Here is a 22138-nt window from a genome sequence, read left to right on the forward strand (position 1 = left end):
GTACTGTACTCACCTGATAGTCTGATGTTGCAAAGTATCTGGATCAGTGGCATTTACTGTTAGCACGACACTGCCAATGGGGATGTTTTCTTGTTTTGTCACTGTCATTGGGTTTGGGTGGAAAAGTGGACCTTCATTCACGTCTTCAACAGTGATCTGAACTGTTGCCGTGGAGCTGGGGCCATAGGCTATGTCTGGAATCAGAGGGTCCTCGTTTTCTACTTTGATCAGCAGCGTGTGAAATGCCGAAATCTCATAGTCTAAAGGCTGTAAAACACATTATAAAACCAGAGTGCAAGGTGCAAAGACAGTACTTAACACTTTTTCCTTGTACCCCATTGCAAACTCAGGGAAGACACAATCACCCAGGCAGGGACAACAGCATTCCTCGCATCTGGTACTTGGTCAGAGTTCAGCATTAGACACAGTGGTAGTTATAGAGTGCATTGAAGATAATGAACGTAATGGACTTAACGAAGGATGGAGACATCCCTTTATCCAAGGACATATACTTTTTTGCCATACCTCACACATATAATTTAATTCTAATGTATACATGCTTATTTATGATGTAGTATACATTTAGCAAACAAATCAGTAATACTTAGTAGCTACTTATGATAAGTGACATGAAGTTATTTTCTCAACTCCTACCTTGAAATTAAAAGCATTACCATGGAAATACATGCCATTTGTCTTAAGAATTGAAAATGATTCTTCTGAAGTCAGAGAAAATTCTGGTACAGGCAGCAACCAGGGCTATTTTCTTTCTTTCTTTAAGTATGAGATATAGGATTATCTTCATACAAAGGTAGGCAAGAAAATTTTTCGTGAGACTTCAGAAATGTGGGGCCAAAGATGGCTCTCCAGTTCAGTCCGAAGCCACGTCCCTTACTTCCCTGGTATTTGCAGCTGTGTTCTCTAACTGAGAACAAAATGTGGCCCTTGAATTCAAATGACCCCTAGCCACAAACAAAACTTTTTGTGAAGTCTCACTATTAATTTTGACACTTACTGCAAAATTAGCTGTTATTTAAGCACAGTGGTGATATATTTAGCAACAGGCAGGTCCTTATAACTAAAGAAGTAAGGTTACTGTGACCGAGGAAGGGGTTATACATATTTTTTGGGGCAAGGGCTGGTAGCCAACTACATATTTTTGAGTTAATTATCCTTGCTGTGCTTTTGCTTATGCACTATATCCAGTGGGTGGACCTTACAGCAATAATGCAGTACAACAGCAAATTGTTCTTACTTTGACAACAGAGAGCATTCCCTCATTAGTCTGGGGATTGGTATGGATTTCAAAACTCTGCCCTGGATTTCCATTAATAATGGTGTAGACAGCTCTCCATGCTCCAGTCGCTGGGTCATCTCTGTCACCAACGGTCAAGTTTACTATTACACCTGTGACTCCCTCCTTCACTGTGGCTTGAAACTAGGAAAAAAAAAAAATACATAGAGAAAATTGTTACTATTTTCAATTAATGACCACATACACACACACAAAATATCCAAGCCAGCATTAATTATTTATGACAACAGGAGAAAGATGTAATCCTTGATTGAAACTGAACGTTATAGGGTCTAAATAATACATTCTCACTCATGAAATATAAGGTAACACATTACAGCTGCTCTTCATTTAATAGATGGCAGATAAGCAGCAATGTGATAGGAATCAAGTTGTGAAAGATTCTGATCACAAGACAACAGTCCATCTTGTAATACTGGAAAAGTGAATCTTGGAAATATATAGTGTTGCGTAGGTGCACGTGCTATCAGAAAGGGAACTATACTGATAGCGAAGCAGAAGATATGCTGACTAACATAGCCCATTCTTGCCCTTGAATGTACTATTATTTAAATATAATCCAGTTTTGCATTTCAGACTATTATTTTCATAAATTACTCCACCCATAATAATTTTTCACTATACTGTTACCAATACATGAAATATTTTTCACAAAAAGTGTTCCCATACCATTTTTTTGAGGGATTGCTCTAACATGCTCAAAAATAATTGGACCTCATGCTACCACTTTGTCTGCATAACTAAAAGTCAATGTTAGCTTCTTTTTCCAGTGGAAGAATTTTTTATGACCTTGTGAAGTTTGTTGCATTGCTGTACTATTCAGCCAGCCAAACCCTGTGAGAAAATTCTAATTTACTATCCGGACAAACAGTGTATAACAACAATCTTACTTATGTAGGAAAAATATTAAGCAAACCATTGGAAAAGCTTGTAAGGGTCAGACTTAATAACGCTCCTCACCTTTCAAGTACTTGAGGCTGACGTGCTAAAAGCACTGTATATAAGAGCGATAATACCTGCTTTATAGGTGGATAAACCAGAATGATAACATACCTAATCCTGAGAAGTGCTGAACATCAGCAGCACCACTGTAGATCATTACAAAATCTTAGCATTTCTAGGGATTAAGCTTTGAAAAGTCTGAAATTACAAACTTTAATGACACAAATAGGCTTTGCTGTACGTGCACTGCTTAAAAGATACATCATGCGGTGACAATATATCACTCAAGGGCAAAAATCACCCAGGTGGCTTCAAGACCTGAATAGACTAAATGTCTTCTGCTCTGCCTTACAGACCACATGAAGCCATAACACTACAGAAGATTTTGTGAGACTACTGAATCCAGAAAATGGCATTTTATTAATATATAGATTTCACAATCTGGACAAATAGCAGGTAAAATGGATTTCCTCATAGTAAAATACAGCGGAGACAACTATGTCTTTTCCTGCATTCAGTTATCTTTGTTTTCATTTCTTCCAAAAGATTTATGTTTCCAAACCATTTTTCAATTTAGCTGTTTGAATGTAGGCATTCAGTTCAAGCTTTCCAACCTCAAACCTGATTTTATTAAAGGGTGACATTAATGATTGGCTATTTCTACCTTCTTTAGTGTATTTAAGGAAGAAATGTAAAGATTATTTTGATTTTGAAAGTTAATATGTGACAGGATGTGATTGAGCTTTGTTTCCAACAGATTATTAAGTTCATTGACAATCTAATTAACTCTAAATGAGAATATAACAATATTTTTGCTTGCTATAAAACAAACAAAAAAAGCTCTATGAAGAATCTTAGAAATAACACAGGAATGATTACCAAGATTGTGTTCCTTCCTGCTCAGCAAAATGCTGCCACTGGAAAGCACACTTGGACACCTCTTACTGTAACTGAAAATAAGTGATTAGCCCGATTGATATTTTTGTGTTACTTCATATTGTCTCAGCTAGAGGATGACCAGAACCATAAAGGCGAGAATTTTTTCCAGCAAGTGTTCAGTACCAAACAATTCCTATCGAGCTATGTAAAAAGGTGACTGGATTTCAAGGAACCCTGTCCTAAAGAATCTAACCCTTAGATTTGACTTGGCATCTGCTCCTAATTCATATTGATCCTTCTGAAAAATCTTTTCCTTAATCCACTAGTCTGATTCAATTAAGTGTTCAATACTCCCTGGATCACCTTGGGAACAGTAACACCTGTTGGGAAAAAAAATGTTTCAAGATGTGACTATTTTATTCAGATACATAATTGTGAAGCCGGTGAGATAAATTAATTATGCTTACGCCACCACTGCCAGACTATGATAGGAAAGGTTGCCATGATGCGCCAGCTAGTTCAGAAAATACTGACTATCACTTTAAGGATACCTAATTCAAGGATATCTCAGCTAGGGTCGGCTTTCCTCTGCATTCCTATTTTCTCCTTATTTAGGAAGGGCTCTCAGTAGCTTCGATTGCAGTGAGCTAGGGCAGAAAGGGGACATAGACTTGCTGGGGGTATAAAACTGCAGAGCTGCTGGCACCTGCAGATCAAGGGAACGACAACGTCTACAGGCAAAGGCTGTGCCAAGCCAAGTAACACCAAGAGTAGTGGTGCACACCCCCCTAGCATTCCTTGCATTTTAGAAATGACCCTATAAACACAGAGGGTGTTTTGAAGCTGTCTGGAACATTAGACTAAAATATGTTCGAGATGGGTGAAAAAGTGGAGTGATCAAATCACAGAAGCTGTCACATGGATCTACTCTAAATTTATAACGTGAAAGCTGTAATAAATCACAGATTTGTGATTGCAAAAGATAAATACTGACTGTGAAATAGTGAAATATCGTGTATATTATCTAAAAGTTGAGCCCTTCTTCCTGTTCAGCCACCTTTATATAAAGAATAGACTTTATATCAAAAATAGCCTTCCCAGTATCTAGAAAAATCTGTTACATTTATACTGGATCCCTTTCAACGATAAAGTACAGGAATTTAAAAAAACTATGAAAGGACAAAAATAGGAATTACATTTGGAAATAGAGAAAAGATAACCACAAGTTCATCATATTTCAAAATAAAAGGTTTACATTCTCAAAGTGTGGTGCTTAACTGAGAGAGTCTGATCCAGTGCTCTAAAATAAAACCCCACAGTGGCTAACACAACTAATTGGATCACAAGTTAATTGATTTCACTCTTTTTAAATATCTGCACATCCCCTAAGCACCACTATAAATTAACAATAAAATAGATGAGTTCAGTACTTTATTTAAACTGCTATCATCTGCACCCATATTAAAAATAGTAAGTTAGATGGCTAGAAGGAGCTATGTTCATTTACTGCCACTGAGGCATTTGAATATGTAAGGTTAACTTGTTCTGTGGAGTGCTATGCCATATTGTCATTTCTTGTGTTTATCATGCATACAGCCTGGAAATTTTAGTAATTGTCATATTTATTTATAAACGTAAGGGAAAAAAAAAGACCTTATTATCCTTTTCTGCACCCAAAAGCTTCTGGAAAAAACACAGAAGAACAGACAACAGACTGATAACAACTTAGAAGGAAACAGAGTAAACAGCAGCCAGCAGTCTGTGCTTGATCATCTGGGTTTTGTAGACAAATGAGACTTTTAATGTGTAACTGAAACACACTGAGGAAATACAATGACAGATGTAGATGAAGAGATCCTCCAAGAGTATGAAGGCAGCTTGTGAGGAAGCACAAATAGACTTGAAAATATAACGAATGAGCAACGTTTGCCACCATGATGGACTGATGGGAAGTAGATATTGACCACTGGATGTTCTTGTGAGAGCTGGCAAAGGCGGTTCCGCTAGGCACGGAGGTCCCTGACAGTGAAAGCAAGCAGCTCGTATTTCTTGCAATGAAGTCAGTAAAGGGATGGCGAGGAAACAAGTGCTGTTGAGAACACTGCTAGAGTACAGCCTGCGTAACAGCGCCTGGGACGGCTCTGAGCGGAAGGGATATTCTCAGTCCAGCAGTCAAACTCTGCTCCTCCCTCCCCTGGATATTGCAAGCCTGCTCCTAAACTGCGTGCAGAGCTTGAGAAGACAAAATGAAAAATTATGATTCCAAGCTGGCAGGAATTTTCTTTTACTGAGTATAGGAAATTCAAGATGGCAGGTATCTAGTGAGAATAATTAGGCCTGCTAAAAGGCTAGCTACAGGGAGAAATGGGGAAACAAACTTAATTGAACAACAGCTTCATCTTAGTAGCTGTTCCCTGGCAGACCCAGAATATAACACTGAGCCAAATCCTCCTCCACACTGAGGTCTGCGGTGAACTGGTGGGACACGGCAGTGACAGCTCCCACTAAACAGCAAAGTGGTTCTGTGCGGTCTCAAGAAAAAAACAGTCTTGTCAGATTTCTGCCATGGGGCAGAGATGTGAAAAGATCACTTTGCAAAATGTTGTCACTTGAAAATCCAGGCACTAACCCTATTCTTAGCCTCAAACCCCCGCTAGAAATAGCACCTAACCTGTATGAAAATTGAATTCTTATCCGACAGCCTTATTTAAGGCTTCTGTAGTAAGTGAGATTTTATTTACTGGCTTCTCAGAGCACAGGGTAACAAATGAACTGAACTGCCCCAGAATCAGCTGTATGCCTACTGTCCAGCAACAGCATGAGCATGCAGTACTAACCTTAATACCTTTATGAAACCACCAAAAACTGTCTCAGAGTGGGTACCGATATACCCAAATTAAAGAGCTGCCACAAGCAGCAAACACAGCGCAAGATCAACGTGCCTGGGGTTGGTGATCACTACCCCATGACTCATTAAGATTCTGCGTGCTGTGATTCCCAGTCAAGAACAAACAAATTAAAACTGCATGTCAGTTTGCATTTATCAGGGTGATATTCCAGTTGAAGGTATTCTGTGCTCCTATCACGTGTTTGTTTCCTCATTTATATCATAACAGATAAAAAATAATGGGATGTATTAATTCAGATGTCTCTATTAGAAATTCCCCAGGGAAACTGTATTATTGTATTTGTCCTCCTCCACTGAAGGCCACTTCTCTTGCAACTGTATTTTTCCTACATACTTTCTTGAAAATATGAAGACAAGCTTACACAATCTCTTGCAATCTGTTTGCTCTTTGTCTGTGTCTTCTACTTTACACGCTGTCATTCGGTATGTGTGCACTTGAGTGGCCAGTATTTATTTGCTAAGGAAACAATGTATTTTCCATAGCTCTGTATCTGGAATATCTCCAAGGAAAAATGAATTTTCAATGTGATCACAAGGGTTCATACTCTCAAGCAATGAGGAATAAGAACCTCCTAAATGTCAGTAATGGACATTTCTTGTGGAATTCACTGGGATACGAAGCCCAGCTCAAGCACTAACCACAAACCAAGCAGCCTGGCACTAGAAGCTCATCAGACTTCACGAACTGGGCAGGTGAAGTACTAGGTGGAGCTATTTAGTGTAACATCTGTGCACTGAACAAAGTGATACTGATGGTTCTTCAGTCACCTTTCATCTTGGCACCATCACCAAACGTGCTGCCCTGCTTTCGGGGGCCCCGGGGCGGGCTGAAAACAGGGGAGCTGAGCAACATCAGTTTATCCAAATTTTCCACGTGAGCAATGTAATTGCCAATTTTGTGGGCAGGGCAAATTGTAACTTGGTATTACATTCACCCTAATGTTTTCTACAGATTTTGAAGGTATTTTTCCTCTTAAAACTGTGCTTAGCCTTTACTATATGGACAGGAATAGCTGCTGTATTTCACTATAGAGAAAGCTGTATTAACGTAATGGATTCAGCTGATGTAAGGTGTACATGAAGCAACATATGAAGCACTTTGGAAGCCATTTAGATGAAAGATACTATGTAAAAATATAAAGCATTATCATAGCATGACAAGGATTTGATGGTGTAAACTAGATGTAAAACACAAATTAAAGCTATGAGTCACCTAAACAGTCTTTAGTAATTGTCATTGTCTTACTGCCATAATGCTGGCTCCTAGGCATTATATTAATTCTTAACTTAAAGTGTTTCTTTCATTTTATTCTATATTTTTTCTAAGTACGTAATATTCTTCCATTTCCCTGATGAAATTACAGAAAGAATTCAATTGTTGCTTAGGAAAAATCTTTCTGAATATATGAAATTGACCATAATAATTTTAGATGCATTTTCACTTTTTACTTTTGAATTGTTTTCACAGGCTATGTGTTGTAAATGCCTTGTGATCTTTCAAGACACACTCCAGCTACTTTACAAAAATAAAAGTACCGCTTAACAACAAAAGACTTAATGAATATTTTTGTCTACTTGGTGCTGTCGTTTGCAACAACAGCAACAAATCCAAAAGATTAGTTAGCTAAAAGGAAGGCCAAACATTAAGTTCTGCTCCCTGTAACATGGTTACAATTTCTGCAGGCTCCATGTGTGTGCCTTTTCATTGAAAAACATAAAGATGCTGGATATCACTGGTATTAATCACAAATGATCAAAAAAAGTCAAGTTTCAACATGACTATCTCGTTTTGCTGCTCATCAGTCTGCTTGGAAAAGTACTGCCAAGGACTACTAGTAATGCAACAAAGAAACAAGAAAATATTAATCAGGGTTCCAGGTACAAGTCCCTCTGTGAGCAGTTTTCCATTGTGACAAAGCCAAGCTGTCTCTGGGATTCAGTGGGACCCCTTCAAGAATTCTTTAGGTATTAGGATTCATGATTGAGTAGGACAAGGAGAGAATGCAAAAATAACAGGGTAAAACGGATGGCTGGGTCATCTGCTGGGTGCTGTGAGAGTTGTCTGTGAAGCTGCCAGAGTGGTAATGAGAAAAGTTCTTCTATGCCTCTTGCAGACATTGTAAATCTTAGAAAATATTGGAAGATCTACAGATTAAGATCCCCATAAGATTCACAAAAGAATTTAAAGAACTCTCCTTCCTGCTCCTTTCCCACAGCAGTGCTGAAACCCCATTCAGGGCTGACGTTGTATTTCTATTCTCTCATTTATGTGCTTGCAGAAGACTAAAAAGCCATTCAGGGACTGTAAATAAGTGATGGTGAAGGATACTTGAAAATAGCCACTTTTTTTGAATCATTTTGAAGACTCCTGTTTACATTAGACTTTGACTCTCTCTCAGCCCAGCTCATGGCCTCACTGAGTGAAGGCAAAAAGATATTCCTAATACGTATTAATCATATGTTGAACGCTTGCTTCAAAGCCTGTTACCTCCAGGGTATACGTCAAATGTAGTACAGTTCTCTGAAGATTCAGAAGACAAACATGCTCCCTTTTTTTCAGAATATATAAGTAATTTAGAAAGGATTAATTCTTTTTTTCACTTTTCCACCTGTAAATGCAAGGTGCATTTTTATGCAATTATTTCTAGAATAAATCAAGTACCCACAAATACAACAGACACTTCCAGACTGATGGTTGTATCATAGAAAAACAAAGAGTCTTTTCTCCAGGTGGACAGAGGACAATGAAACATCACTATAAGATTTACTACACTTAAGGTACTTGTGAGAAAAAAAGACTTGAAGAAATAATGATTTTATTTTCTTACCTGTCAAAAATTCTTTCCTTTCAGGTAGGAAAAACCTATGTTTAAAATAACAGCATCATAGAAAACAACGATCTGACCAAGCCTGAAAGAGCAGACTACACCTATTCACCTCTTGCAGCACCAGTGCTGCCTAGGCACCAGGAAGAGATCTGCTTTTCACATTTATGAGACCACTTGTGATGTATTCAGCCAACTCAGCGATGTATTATTTCTTCCTCTGTGCACTTCCCATCGAGAGTAGTGTTAAGCCTATCTTCTTTCTAAGATGCTGTATGTCTTCTTTAAATAGAACGAACTTTAGATAGAATAGACGTAGCTGGATTTTTCTTTCTTTTGCATCCACTGCATTTTAGGAGCAGAAAGGGTTTACAGGCTTTTTCCCCTATCAATCCACACAGTTCTCACCTATGCTAATGACAATCATGAGGGATGGAAAGGAGCCCTTGTTAAATGCTCCTCTTTCACTTTTAGCAGACTTTTCCAATCCAAACCAACTTTTCTGATGCTGAAGATTAACATCTGAACATATATGATTGAGCTTGCTGAAAATGCCTAACTAATAGAAAAAAACGTGCAAGACACCTACTTATGTGACAAGGAATTTATGCAAACTGTCTTGAGCCACTAAGACTGCTTCACCTGCCAGTCCTAGTTACAGGTGGGAAGCATTTGCTCCATGGGTCAGATCAATAAGCAACAAATTCCTGCTACTGGTTCCCAGCCTGTCACTTTTGGGGGGTTTGGCTGGATGTGGAAAGGGTTCAGAAAAGGTGTCATCTTCAACTTAATGGTTGAAGTTAGCACCTGTACCATTTAGGCTCCCTTAACAGCAGGACAGATGAATTTGCTCCCCTCTGAACACTGAAGAGGTAGGTAAAAGGGGAATTTCAGCACAACAGAAAGACTGTTTTGATAGCTTTAACTAATGTGCATAGGCAGAGACCAGTTCATTTGCTACAAAGTCTGGAAGATCTGGAGGAATGAAGGAGAAACTACACTAGTGGCTTTAGTCTCCTCCCAGATATAAATAAAGGCAATATGTCCTCTGTGCTGATGGAGAGGGAGCTGGGCAGTGACAAGAGCTTCAGTCGGTGAAAACTACTGATGATTTTTAAGTTATTGTCATGTTTACATTTAGGAGATAGAGAAGGGGTTTTGTGACTTCTTTTTAGGAAGGTAACTTCCAGGGTTTCTTCTCATATATGTACAAAACCTGTATTTTAGTGCTTACAAAAGCAAACTAATGGAAGAAGTTTAATAGAAAATGCTTCATTCTAAATAGGTCAAAGAACAAACATTTCCTAGATAAAATTCTGGAGAGATCTTGTTCACCTATATAACTACTAGTACTTCCTAGATAAAATTCTGGAGAGATCTTGTTCACCTATATAACTACTAGTACAGTTAGGAATGAATGTTCTGTGAAATCCTAATTTCATGATTTCTTACATTTTTATTAACACAAATTTGTTTACTCCTCTATTCTATTATTTGAGGACTTAGCAATGAATAAGATATTCCTGAATACCTTACCAAACATGCCCTTAGAACTGAAAAGATCTACAACCGTGTACAGATTTGATGAAAAAAATAAAATTCCAAGAAATCCATTCTGACAAGCAAGGATTTATACATGTCTTGATGGGGAAAAAGAAAAAAAAAAAAAGCTCATTAAGATGATGCTCTTTTTACTCAGGCAATCATTACCTAAAATGAGATACATTTTTCTATGCGTTTCTCCTGACATATGTGAACACCAAATAGAAAATGCATTCAGTTTTTTGAATGCACATAGTCTAATTTATGTGAATTCTGTAATGCTGTTGGCCGTTTTAAGTATTTGCTCAAACAAATTCTGAATAGTCATCTCCAGTGACTCAGCATCAATGCTGACAACTTGAAGTTCAGCACAATTTTTTGAAAACCCACCAGTCCTAGATTTAAAGAACCTAAGTGATAAGAATATCACGAAATTCTTTGACAGTCGGCTCCAATGGTTATTTGTTCGCTGTTTAAAATGATGATGATTACCTCTCAACTCCACATAAATAAGGAAATAACAAATTAGCCTATGAAGCTCTTACATATAGACACTAGCTTTATAGCAACTGGCACAATATTTGAGAACCCAGTTCAAGATCAGGTTTAAAACATAGGTCAAATACAATTTCATTATTAAATCGTAGATTGGAACCAAGTCACAATTCAACAGTATTTCTAAATAAGATTGCCTGCCTAAGGAAATCACAGATTAACATGGGGCTTTTCAAATCCCTTACACACTTTTCAGAATGTTGTGAAAACACTCTGTTTTGGTATCTTATTATTGCAAGACTGAACCATACTCTTATCAGGTTAAGAAGCCAAAATGTCTTTGCAGAGAGGTAGAAAGTACAATGTAAATGAGACTTTCTCCATGGCAGAACCTTTGGGCTCTTTGATAAAAAGAAGCATATGTATCCAAACGAGAAAACCTTGCTTTTTCTGCCCTGAGAGGATATTGCTTCCAAAGAAGGTAGTTATTCACTATGCCAGTTTAGAGCTGATCATGACCCATGCTGCCAATAACAGATGTTTTGACAGTGGTTAAAGCTTCTTCACATGGTCTTTGGTGAGCCATGCCTAGCAGCACCATTTGAAGCATTCAAAGCAACTTGTATCTCTAGAATATTTTAGCAATGAATTTCATCAATTCCCCAGACTTCTGGCATTTTAGGTTGTGCCAGCTGATGAGGATGAGATGCCCTACATTTACATGTCCCTCCAGCTGAGAGCTGTCTGAAGTTAGCCCAGTTTGAAAACTCTTTTTTTGGAAGCAGATAAGAACTCTGCAAGGTTTCACACTGTTCCAGTGGAGGCAGGAGGTACAGATGGAAGTTTACAGGCAGTATTATCTGCGGTGATACAGAGTTTGACTGAATTTTAAAAATTAAATCTCTACCCAGCATTTTGTTTTCTGTGGAAAACTGGGCGGGGAAGGGAGAATTTGGGCTCACTACTTCATATTTCAATTTATCTGAACACAGTAAGTTTTCCAAGTCTGCCAACAAAGCGATGAATGAAGTCTCCTGCATGTAGTTTTTTCTATTGGATAGAAATGATTTTTTTTCCTCAAATTGTCTAGCCTACATCTGGTTTGCATAAAATTCATTGAGCATAAATATTACTGCTATATCAAAATGCTATGATAGACAAAGACTCATTTAGAAATCACAGACATAAGTGAACTTTCATGATTAATGTTCTTTTTCCTTTTCTCTTGTCCTCCCAATGCAGAAAAACCTTTGTCATCCTTTGAACATCCAGGTAAGCACAGAGCTCTCATTACCCTGATAGGGAACAATGAGGTCCTGGAGTCTCCAACCCTATTAACACAGAAAAATTCTTTTCACAAGGCCATCAAGAAAGAATAATAGAAATAAATGCAGCTCATTTGACTAATGACTACAGAGTGATCTAGGCCTCCCCAGCTAGCAATGTAATGGGAGGTTTCAAAGGCAGTTTGGGAGTTCACCTGCAGCTGGGGTGGCCTCCTCTGAAAACACGTGAGATTTCAGCATATATTGAGACATACAGTACTAAGCAGTGATTGAAGCAGGGAGCCACAGATGTATGGTTTGGCACTGCACATGTGGAAAAGGTCAGGAAAAAGGCAAAGGTATGCTAAATGGATTTATTGCTTTCTGCTTTAAGGATACCCATGGTCTCCTCCTCCCATTGCCCAGCTCCTTTTGTCAATGCTGGTTTCACCTTTTCTTGAAAGAAAAATATTTGTACTAACGGCAGACAAAACATTTCTTTTATGAGTGCCCACCGTGTGCTCATTTCCTGTCCAGAACATGGCAGAGGGAACATTCAGGGCCCTTTCACTTTCTCACCACTAATTTGTGTTTTCCTGACTATACATTCACTGCTTACACAGCTTTCTGGAACACCCACAGAGGTACAGCCTCCGTTGGATGCGTTTTGCTGTAAATAGGTAGGTATCCATTTCGTCCTTTTTATTAATAAGGAGTATAAAGCATGAACTAAGGGGTTTTGTATATCCCGACGCTGAATTCTCTCTAAGCAATTTGGAGCATGTGGCTGACTACAAGCTTGGTGGCAGTGCTCCTCAGTTTGTGTCTGAGCACCAGGAACTGGGAGGGAGGTCAAGACAGGCTGAGGCACTACACTTGTGCTTCGGACAGAAAGATGTGCAAGTACATAGTGAAGTCTACATACATCGAATCAAGCTTGTCAGACTGACCTTGTATGGGTGACAGAGGTTACCTGAACAGGAGCAGCAAGTGTGGCCTGTCCCAGTGGCACACCATGGATATTGTGGCTGTGAAGACCATCAGTGTAATATGTTGATGGAAGGTGAGAAGCATCACACCTAGCTCAAACTCACACCTCTGGGTAGGAGCAGAAAGTTCAGTGCACCTATGCAGCATGTAATCGCTAGAGCTGACTCTTGCTGGGATGTCCAGAATTCATAAAATTACTTCACCCTGGTCACAGCTAATGAGCAGCAGCTTAAGTGCTCCAGTTCCAAGCAGACCAAATTTCTAATGCAAATAAAGGCAATTCCCAGGAAATATAGGTGACGCCAAAAAACTAAATGTTTGGTATTATCATTGGTGTGCATCAAAAAAGCTTTTCCACAGGATTGAATGTTTATTAAATCAGGACATGTATGAAGAAAATTAGTTTATTAAGCAACTCTGCTGCTACTCTCTCTTAAGACTGCTTCCCCTTCTTCTGTAGCAAATCTTGACATAATATGCTAATAGATCTGCATCAAAATTGTACACTAAACTCTTCCAAGGGAGAGCAAGCAAGTACACTAGCAATCAATTGGATCCTAACACACATTTCTAGATACAGATTTTTCAACTTAGCTTACCAGTTCTAGGGGAAATAATTTTAAGGGACAATAAATACCACTTTATTTTTAAACACAGCAGTATGATATACTGTAAGCAGCCACCTCTTCTCCCCTTGGAAGGGAGAAAAATGCTGTGTTTGCAGGTACTTGAAACATATACTATTTCTTGCTTCTGAGTAAGCTCGTAATTAGAGTAGAAACATGAGGAACAATTTCAATGGAGCTTTAAACTCCAACAGGAGGGAAAAATCTATTTAAGGTTAGAACAAAATCTTTTTTAATCTGGCTAATGCTACTTTTGTGCTGATGCTGATCATTACATTTATTACTAAACTGTGGGACATTCCAAAGTGTCGACATCTGACTTCACTTACTAGAAAAGCAATCACTTTCAGATATCCAGCTTGGTGATCAATATGTAGATACCTATTTTTTAGTGAATCAAACCATGTTGTATCAATTTGGTGGTCTTTAGGATTTATAATCAAACTGCGATGACATCTGATTAATGCCAGCATAGGTTCCCTGAACCTTACAATATTCTTGTTCGTTTGGAGCTCAGATCATGGCAGGCTGATTACCCCCCTGAGTCACCGGGTCAGAGGTTAGCTAGCACCACAGCACACATTTAATTCAATCAATTCAGTTAGTGAAGCAGTTGGGGGAAAAAAAAAACATTCCGATTGGTGTAACACTGCATTAGAAAATTTGTCCAGGATTTCTGTGCTCCAACTGATGAACATTTTTGCTCAATTTCTGATTTAATATTCTTCTGGGGTTTGCAACTTCAATTACTTGCAATATTTTCACTCATGAAGTCAGGGGTATTTAGCCTGGAGAAGGAAAAGAAAACCAGAGGAGGAAGAGCTGCCTGTATTAACCTGTGTAATGCCCTTTTCTCACAGACACGCACACTTGCATGGCTCAGTTGTGGTTTTCCTGGTTACACACTCTGGTGGTGGCTCAGAAAAGATCTCTTGGTTCTCTCCACTTGTCTCTTTTGCCACTGCCAGATTTTAGCTCTTCTTTTACTTTTTGTAGACTTTTAATATCGTTAGCTGAGTACCACTTCATCTGTCTTATAAGCAAAGAGACTTTGATCACTTGTGATATCCCAAGTCCTACATTCAGACAGCCCAGTACGTTTGTGTGTGCTCAGATGGAGATTGGGGGAGCTCATTAAAGATACCAGCACTGAACTTCAGTCACCCGGAGCAGCAAGGACTATGTCTGGGATGACATATCAAAAAGGACCTCTTACTACTCCCTAAAAGCCTCCAGGCACTTCTCACGAGTACAAATGCCCAGCAACTCAGTTTGACTCCTGCTAGTTAGGTTTGCATCCTACATAACAATCCCAAGTCTGCTAATACACAGATATTCTTTGTTGTGAGTCCTGAGGCTACTGCCACAGCACTGACTCTGCCTTCCGACCCAGAAATGGGTTGGTTATCACAGTTTCGGTGGATTAATGACAATGGAGAGCTTTCATCACACTTCAAAAGGAGCCAGTGCACATCACTCTCCATCAGTCTAGGCACAGGCCACAGCTGCACAGTCCAGACCAGCCATGATACTTAAACTTCTTTCTGCTACATGTGGGACCCAAGTGCTGTCCCAATTGTTAAATGCTAACGGCAGCCTAGAAAACACAGAATGACACCGTAACTGTGTAGCTCTGTAATATGCTGTTGCCACTGCTAGCAACACACCAAGTTTTGAGTTTGCAAGGCCTCAGACCTCCGGATGGAAGTTTGTCAGGCTTGCTCTGCGTGAACTGTCTTTGACAAAACTGATTTTAGGGGCAATAAAGAAAAAGTATCCAACAAATGTAAAAGACATCATATATACTAAATTTGGATGTAACATAGAGCTTTCGACCACTGAAGAAACAACAATGTGTAAAAGTACGTTAGCAAATACATAAAAATGACCCCAAATGATCCCAAAGGGAGGAAGAAGAAATGACCAACATGAGCATCATGCTTGTCCTGGCAAAGGGCTCCAGTGCTGACAACTTGCCACAAGACTTCTACCACAAACACTGGAAAAAACCACCAACTTTATGACTTAGAGGAACCACAAAAATGCGAGAATAACAGCACAAAAAGGGGTAGAAACTAAGAAGAATGTGTACAACAATTTTATAACTGTCATGTTATCATTAATGAAAGTTTTCCTGAGTAGATTTTTTTTTTTCTGCAGCAATTTAATCTGGATTAACAATGATTCTTGGTTTAGTTTTCCAATTTACTAACAATAAATTCTTGGCTTTATAAATAAGGTGGGCTTACCCTTTGCACATCAACAAGATTTTGAGTGTAACAATACAACACCAGGGTTAGCCATTATTTGCAATGCTTCTTTAGAAGTTAAAGGAACTTTCCTGAGTAAGATTTTTTAATAAAGGAAATGAAGTTTTACACCTCCATTTTCCCTGCAAGCAGCAGAAAGTTGCAATTTAATCTCCTGCTTGCCCACGGAGAGGATCCATTTTCTGTATGTTCCTTTGGGGTTCTTTGGAATGAAAAACGCTCTATGGTTATAAAACATTCTCTTAATGAAACTCACTCTGAACTAACTTTGGAACTGATGAATATCCTCCTAAGCCCCTGTGTACATTTGCCCACGGCACAAGGTCTGACGCAGCTGTCAGACTCCCTTACCTCAAGAGAAACCTCAAACAGGAACTCCAGGATCACTGCAGGTCCGAAGTTAGGTGTATTAGCAGAGGGATGTGGAAAGGATCACAGTGTGCCTAAATGGGACACAAAGCTCCCTATCCAGTGCTTACAGACTCTCACTTGTGTATGAAATATCCTCAGCCTGTTTATAACAAAACCCAAAACAAAGAAAACACTCAAATGATATAATCAAATTCTCCCTATTAAACACAAAACCACACGTATAGAAGAAAACAAACAGCAGCAAAATCCCATCACATCAAAATGCTTAAAATATGCATATTCTTTTCCTCCTGTGGTGAGGATGAAAGAAGAGGAAACCACATATAGCAGATGTTAGTTTTGTCACTTACTCTGCTACTGGAAAAGAATTGTGGACAATAAAGGCAATTTGATGTTGCAAAACCAGCAAAACTGTGTTGAGATGTGTAGGAAGTTGCACCGTGTGCAAGACAGAAACAGGAATTCTTCCATCTGCTCAGCACTGGGGAGCCCCAGCTGTATTACAGCACCCGACTCCTGCCCGCAGTGTGGAAGGCAAAGAGCAATTGGAGAGGCAGATGTCTAAAGCTCACGGCCTCGAACAAATCTGCATAGCAAATGCACACAGGGCTGCTGTAGATGAGAGGACTGTCTGTATGTCACCTTCCTAGTGCACAAGGCCAAGAAGTGATGGGCTTCAGTGCAGGCAAGGAACGTTCTCATCAGAGGTGAGGCAAAGGTTGTTACTAGCAGGGTAGCTGCAGCACTGCAGTAGGTTGCTGGGAGATCACAGATACTGTATCTTCAAAGCTCTTAAAGGAAAAATAAGCAAATACTGGCACTTATAAGAGGGAGGCACTTGAGGATATCCTGAGAACCCTCTCCCTGCAGATTTCTTTAGGGGAACTAAACACTTCTGCATAGTTTTCTAACATTTTTAAGGTCCATGGCGCTCATTAATTTCCATGAAGCTCACTGGATTGCCTATTTTTATTTTTTTTTCTGTGCCAAAAATCAAGTGATAGCAAGGTGTTCCCCAACTGAGGTTTTAGTCTTCAACTCCCCATCATACAAGACTCTTCATTACACTGGATTTGGTGCTGACAGCTAGAGATACAGGGTGTTACTGCAAAATCACGTTTGCTCTCCCTACTGCAGATAAAAGATGAAAACAATGCCTCTGGCATTTGCTTTCCTAGCTGGTCATATTCTCTTTTGGCAACAAAACATAAGGAAAGGAGAGAGGAAAATAATTATGATCTCAGCTTTGGGAAGGATTAAAAGGGAACAAGAACAGCAGAGCTAGATACCCAAATTTAATTGTTTTGAGACTGTCTGCAACGTGGCCACTATAAAAAAACAAAACCTGCTCCAGTTACAACTCCTCCACTCTTACTAGTGAAATAACAACTCTTTCCCAGCTGTCTCACAGGGACAAACTCCTCCTGCCACTGCAGACAAGGTTTCTGAAGAAAATCATGCTTTTTTACAGATCTCAACCATTACTTCATAATTTTCCTGAATTGTCTGGCAAAGAGGTATTTAAAGGCCTACCTTTAAATTCCGGAACAGTTATGAAATGAAGAAAGCAGATTGATTCACATTCTGTTACACTACTTGCTCTGCCAAAGTGATTTTTATCAGAGAAGAAAATTCCCCCCCAAAAAACACAATCTGAGCCTGAGAATTCTGTTGTCAACTTCAAACCACTGAAAATTTTTACAGTCTGCTTACAATATAAACCCTTAGAAATAAGGCTTACAGAAGGAATGCTGCCAGAACCCCTAGGGCATATTATCCACTTGTTCCTAAGATGGAATTAATGCAAAATATCACCCTTACATTGCCCACAAACCTTGCCAAAAAATAAGAATGGTAATAGGCTGACATCACACTGTCTGGGATTTTTATACTCATTTTTTTCCATGGCAACATGTCTGTTTCATGCATCTTTAAGCCTCCATAATTTTATTCCATCTAATGCCTGCATTGTCTTGTTTTGTTTGTTTATCAGTTCCAGGGAGCACCTGCCACGCTCCTTGATTGCCACAAGACAAATAAAAGACATCTTCATGAGTGGTTGGGGCCAGCTGGTGTGTTCCTTAGCTGCAGATTTCACTATAATTACACCCAACCTTCTCACCTCTCCCACTTTCCAGTCATTATTTGTCCCTTTCTTGGTTTTTCCCAACTTGTTGCTAAGAAATTGCATAGCCTCCACCAACATCATAAACGCCAAGCAAAAAGATTAAATGCAGCTGTGTGCCACCTCATTCTGTCAGACAGAACAGATAGTGTCCTCAGAGTCAGAGTCCACCTGCCAATCTTCAGTGTAGATGGCAAGGGAGTTTTCCAATCGGATCCTGGGTGTTCCAGTGCCTAGGTTTTGCTGAATAGCCTTGAAGAGATGGGATTTAAATTGCATTGAGGGTATTAGTCTAAAGTGAATGAAGTGGAGAGTATACTTCTCGTTTATATCCCCAGAGTGATAAATGTGAGAGTGTAATATTTTTTTTTTTCTAAGACAACGAAAATGGGAAACCAACATGGATTTCAGACACATGAGAAATAGCTTATGAATTTAGATGATAGTTCAGCAGAAATAAATTGTACATCTGTTCATTCATTTTAATAAAGCAGGGAAATGACACACTGCTGGAGCCCTTTGAGAATGCTGGTATTTTGAAATTATGATCCTATAATAGTAACATTAACATTTGTAATGCTGCCCATACTTTATGAATTTAAGAAAAATAAATTTATGGAATAAGTGAGCTTCAACCTATAGTCTGGACTCTGGGCATTTAAAAGTGAATAAGGTGCTTCCTGAATACTTACACATTAGTCCAGGAAAGACATTACAATAACTTCACTATGTAAAACAGGTAACCCTCTGTGTAAGTGTTGACAAACCATGCTTATTATTTCCGATTAAATAATTCAGATGTGCAACTTGTAGCTGAATGCATTTATTTCTGCTGACTAGTACTTAGTGTTTGCATTTATAGGCAGCTACAGTCTAGTACTTCCCCTTGAAAGTTTTCTTGTGAAGACACTAACTAGATGCTTTTCTTGGCTGTGTGTATGCATGGAAACACATAAGACTTTCTGCCAAATCCAGGCATCTCCCATAACACAAAAATGAGAAACAGAAAAAGTTATGAGCTGAATACAATTGCTTCACTGCTTCTATTTTACCATTACTTACAAAGAGGATATAAAAATTTAAGAAATAAACAAGTGAGACTGCAGGGAGTATCATATTTTTAAAGCTTATGTTTTGATTTTTCCAAACTGATCACCATGGGAAATAATAACTTAAGAGTTCAATAATAGCTGTCATGTTTCCTTTAAAAGCACAATTAGTAAGATCATTAAAATTCCCTTTTAATCGATTGCATTAAAACAATTGCTACTAGAGTAAAGAGAATGTAAAGCTGATTAGTTGCTCCTATATTGCCTCATTGATCAACTGAGATAATCCTCATTCAAGAAAAGGGTAAACAGGCAACCCCGACATCAAGAAAAGTGGTGAAGCTCAGCTGAAATCAGCTGTCAGAATCTGAGACCTCTTTTTGTAGTCCACCCTATACTGCTTCCTATTTACATGCCAGATAAGCCAAGAGTGCATGCTTAAAAATTTAATCTTCCTAAAGCAAAGACTTCACAGAGGCTATGCTGGAACTCAGTATTGCTAAAAGAGGTACCTTAATGCAAACATCTATATCTATATCTACCAGCATGTGAGTGCGTTCGCGTGCTCTGTATTGCTCACTCCAGTTCCAGCAGGTGGTCCAAACCCAATCTCAACAGGCAGCCTAGGTAAACAAGACTTATTGTAATTTGGTTTTCTCATGAATACAGAAGAACTGAAAAAAGGAAATACCTCTGGGACAGAGAGGACCCCTAGGCGAACACTTACCGTTGACAGAAACTGTACAGATTTATTGATTAGAACTGCATTTTAATCATATGGCTGGAGGAAAGAAAACAGTTCCTGGAGACTGCCAGTCAGCCCCAGCATGGGGCACGATAAAACTGGTTCTGTCGTTAATATCAGGCAGAGGCTACGTCGGAGTAAAAGGACATTAGAGAGTTCAACATCTGCAGGCAAAGTTGAATTTATTTACTCATGGCTTCAATTATTATTTAAGACGGAAAACTTGAAAAGGTCAGAGCTGCTAACTTGAAAGCATGTCCTTCATTTGCCTTCAAACATACACTTTTTTTCTTAGCTTAGTTCAACAGTGAATCAATTAATCAGGTACAGTGTTCTCTGTTTTCAAATGCTAGTTGTGTTATTTTCAAGTAGACAAGTAAACCCAAACTAAATTTCATTTTTGTTTAAATCCATATAAGAAAATGCAATTTTAGGACAATAAAGCATCTGGTCCTCAGTTTAGGTAGGGAAGCATCTGTAGGCCTATGTTTCTATGTATATAGATCTGCATATGTATAAAATCCAGATTTACATTAGTAGTCTGATCCTGCATTCAAGTCTCCATGGAACAGCCTGGATGGGAGCCATAGCTTGGATACAGGCAGCTAAGGATATCAATGCTATAGGTAAATCTTTTTCCATGATATTATTTCAGCAAAAGTCAACTCTTGGTTTAGATTTAAGCTTATTTAGCAGGATTGATTTTTCTTGCGTATCTTTTGAAAGTTTCTCACATAACTCCTCAGATTTTTAAAACTTTTTTTGAACTAAAAGATTGCTTTCAACCCTGTAAAACTTGTTGAGGACAGCAGTACTCTCCTTACCATCAGTCTTCTAAATGAAGAAAAATCATTGATCTAAGAACATCTGACAGTGCTATATAACGTATGGGCACTGCTGGCCTCAGTGACTGAAGGCGGTCAAAACAAATGAGCTGAGGAGGAGGAAATAAAGCATAAAAGAAAAAAAATGAGATGATGTGTGGAAGCAGACAGTGATGGGACTCGATTTATAGAAGGCAGACAAGGAGTGTACATGAACTTTTGTGAGCCATAAGCAAACAGTCAGTTTAAGCCACGGAAATGGACAGGTGGTTCCCAAGGGAAGCAGAAACTGAGGGGATGAAGAGTTCACTGGGGGAAAGCATCAAAGAATGGAAAAAGGAAGATCTTCCAGAAACAATACTAAAGGAGCAAAATCATGGGGACAGAAAGAGGATCATAAGGTGACAAAGGTCAGAAACACAGCTTTTTATGAAATACTAGAAGAGTTTTCTATATAAAAAGACAGTGGGGAATGCGATGAAAATAAAAACTGAGAGAAAGGGGACATCACACTCAGTAAAAAGAAGTCAATGGATACATCACTGAAATTAGTTTTGGTAGATCTGATGCAGGAACTGGAAACAGGGGCAGAGAGGTATTTAAGGGATGCTACGTATTCAGGCTCTGGGAGTCAAATGACAGACTCAAGGAGTTTAAAGAGGAAGGAAACATTAATTAATTATTAAAGTTCAGAGAAAGCTCTTACAGGCTGCTGACTCAATAATAGGCTTGAAAGGGAGGAAACCCCCCCAAAAAAATGAGCTTTCTGTTTGACTGGTTGGTTTAGGGTGTTTTGTTTTGCTTTTAAAAAAGAGAATGATGAAGCAGGCAGAAGGGATTTTGAAGTATGATGCAAAAAGACAATGATGAATTTCAGCACTAGGCAAATTAAATATCAAGAGGACTAGACAAGTAAGTAGCTATAAGAAATCTTCCACAATATGCAGAGACGTGAAAAAAACATCT

General features: G+C 38.8%; 1 protein-coding gene across 2 annotated transcripts in view; it reads right to left on the reverse strand.

The window, feature by feature from the left end:
* Positions 1-22138, reverse strand: part of CDH13 (cadherin 13) — a 504987-nt gene that overhangs the window by 56599 nt on the left and 426250 nt on the right. For both annotated transcript variants that reach the window (XM_040614995.1, XM_040614994.1), the window contains exons 9-10: positions 1256-1438; positions 14-267 (exon numbers count right to left, since the gene is read on the reverse strand). In XM_040614995.1, coding sequence (XP_040470929.1) covers positions 14-267; positions 1256-1438 — 437 coding nt within the window. The remainder of the gene's footprint in view (positions 1-13; positions 268-1255; positions 1439-22138) is intronic.

The sequence above is a fragment of the Falco naumanni genome, chromosome 15 (assembly GCF_017639655.2).
Source record: "Falco naumanni isolate bFalNau1 chromosome 15, bFalNau1.pat, whole genome shotgun sequence".
In the NCBI taxonomy this organism is placed as follows: Eukaryota; Metazoa; Chordata; class Aves; order Falconiformes; family Falconidae; genus Falco; species Falco naumanni.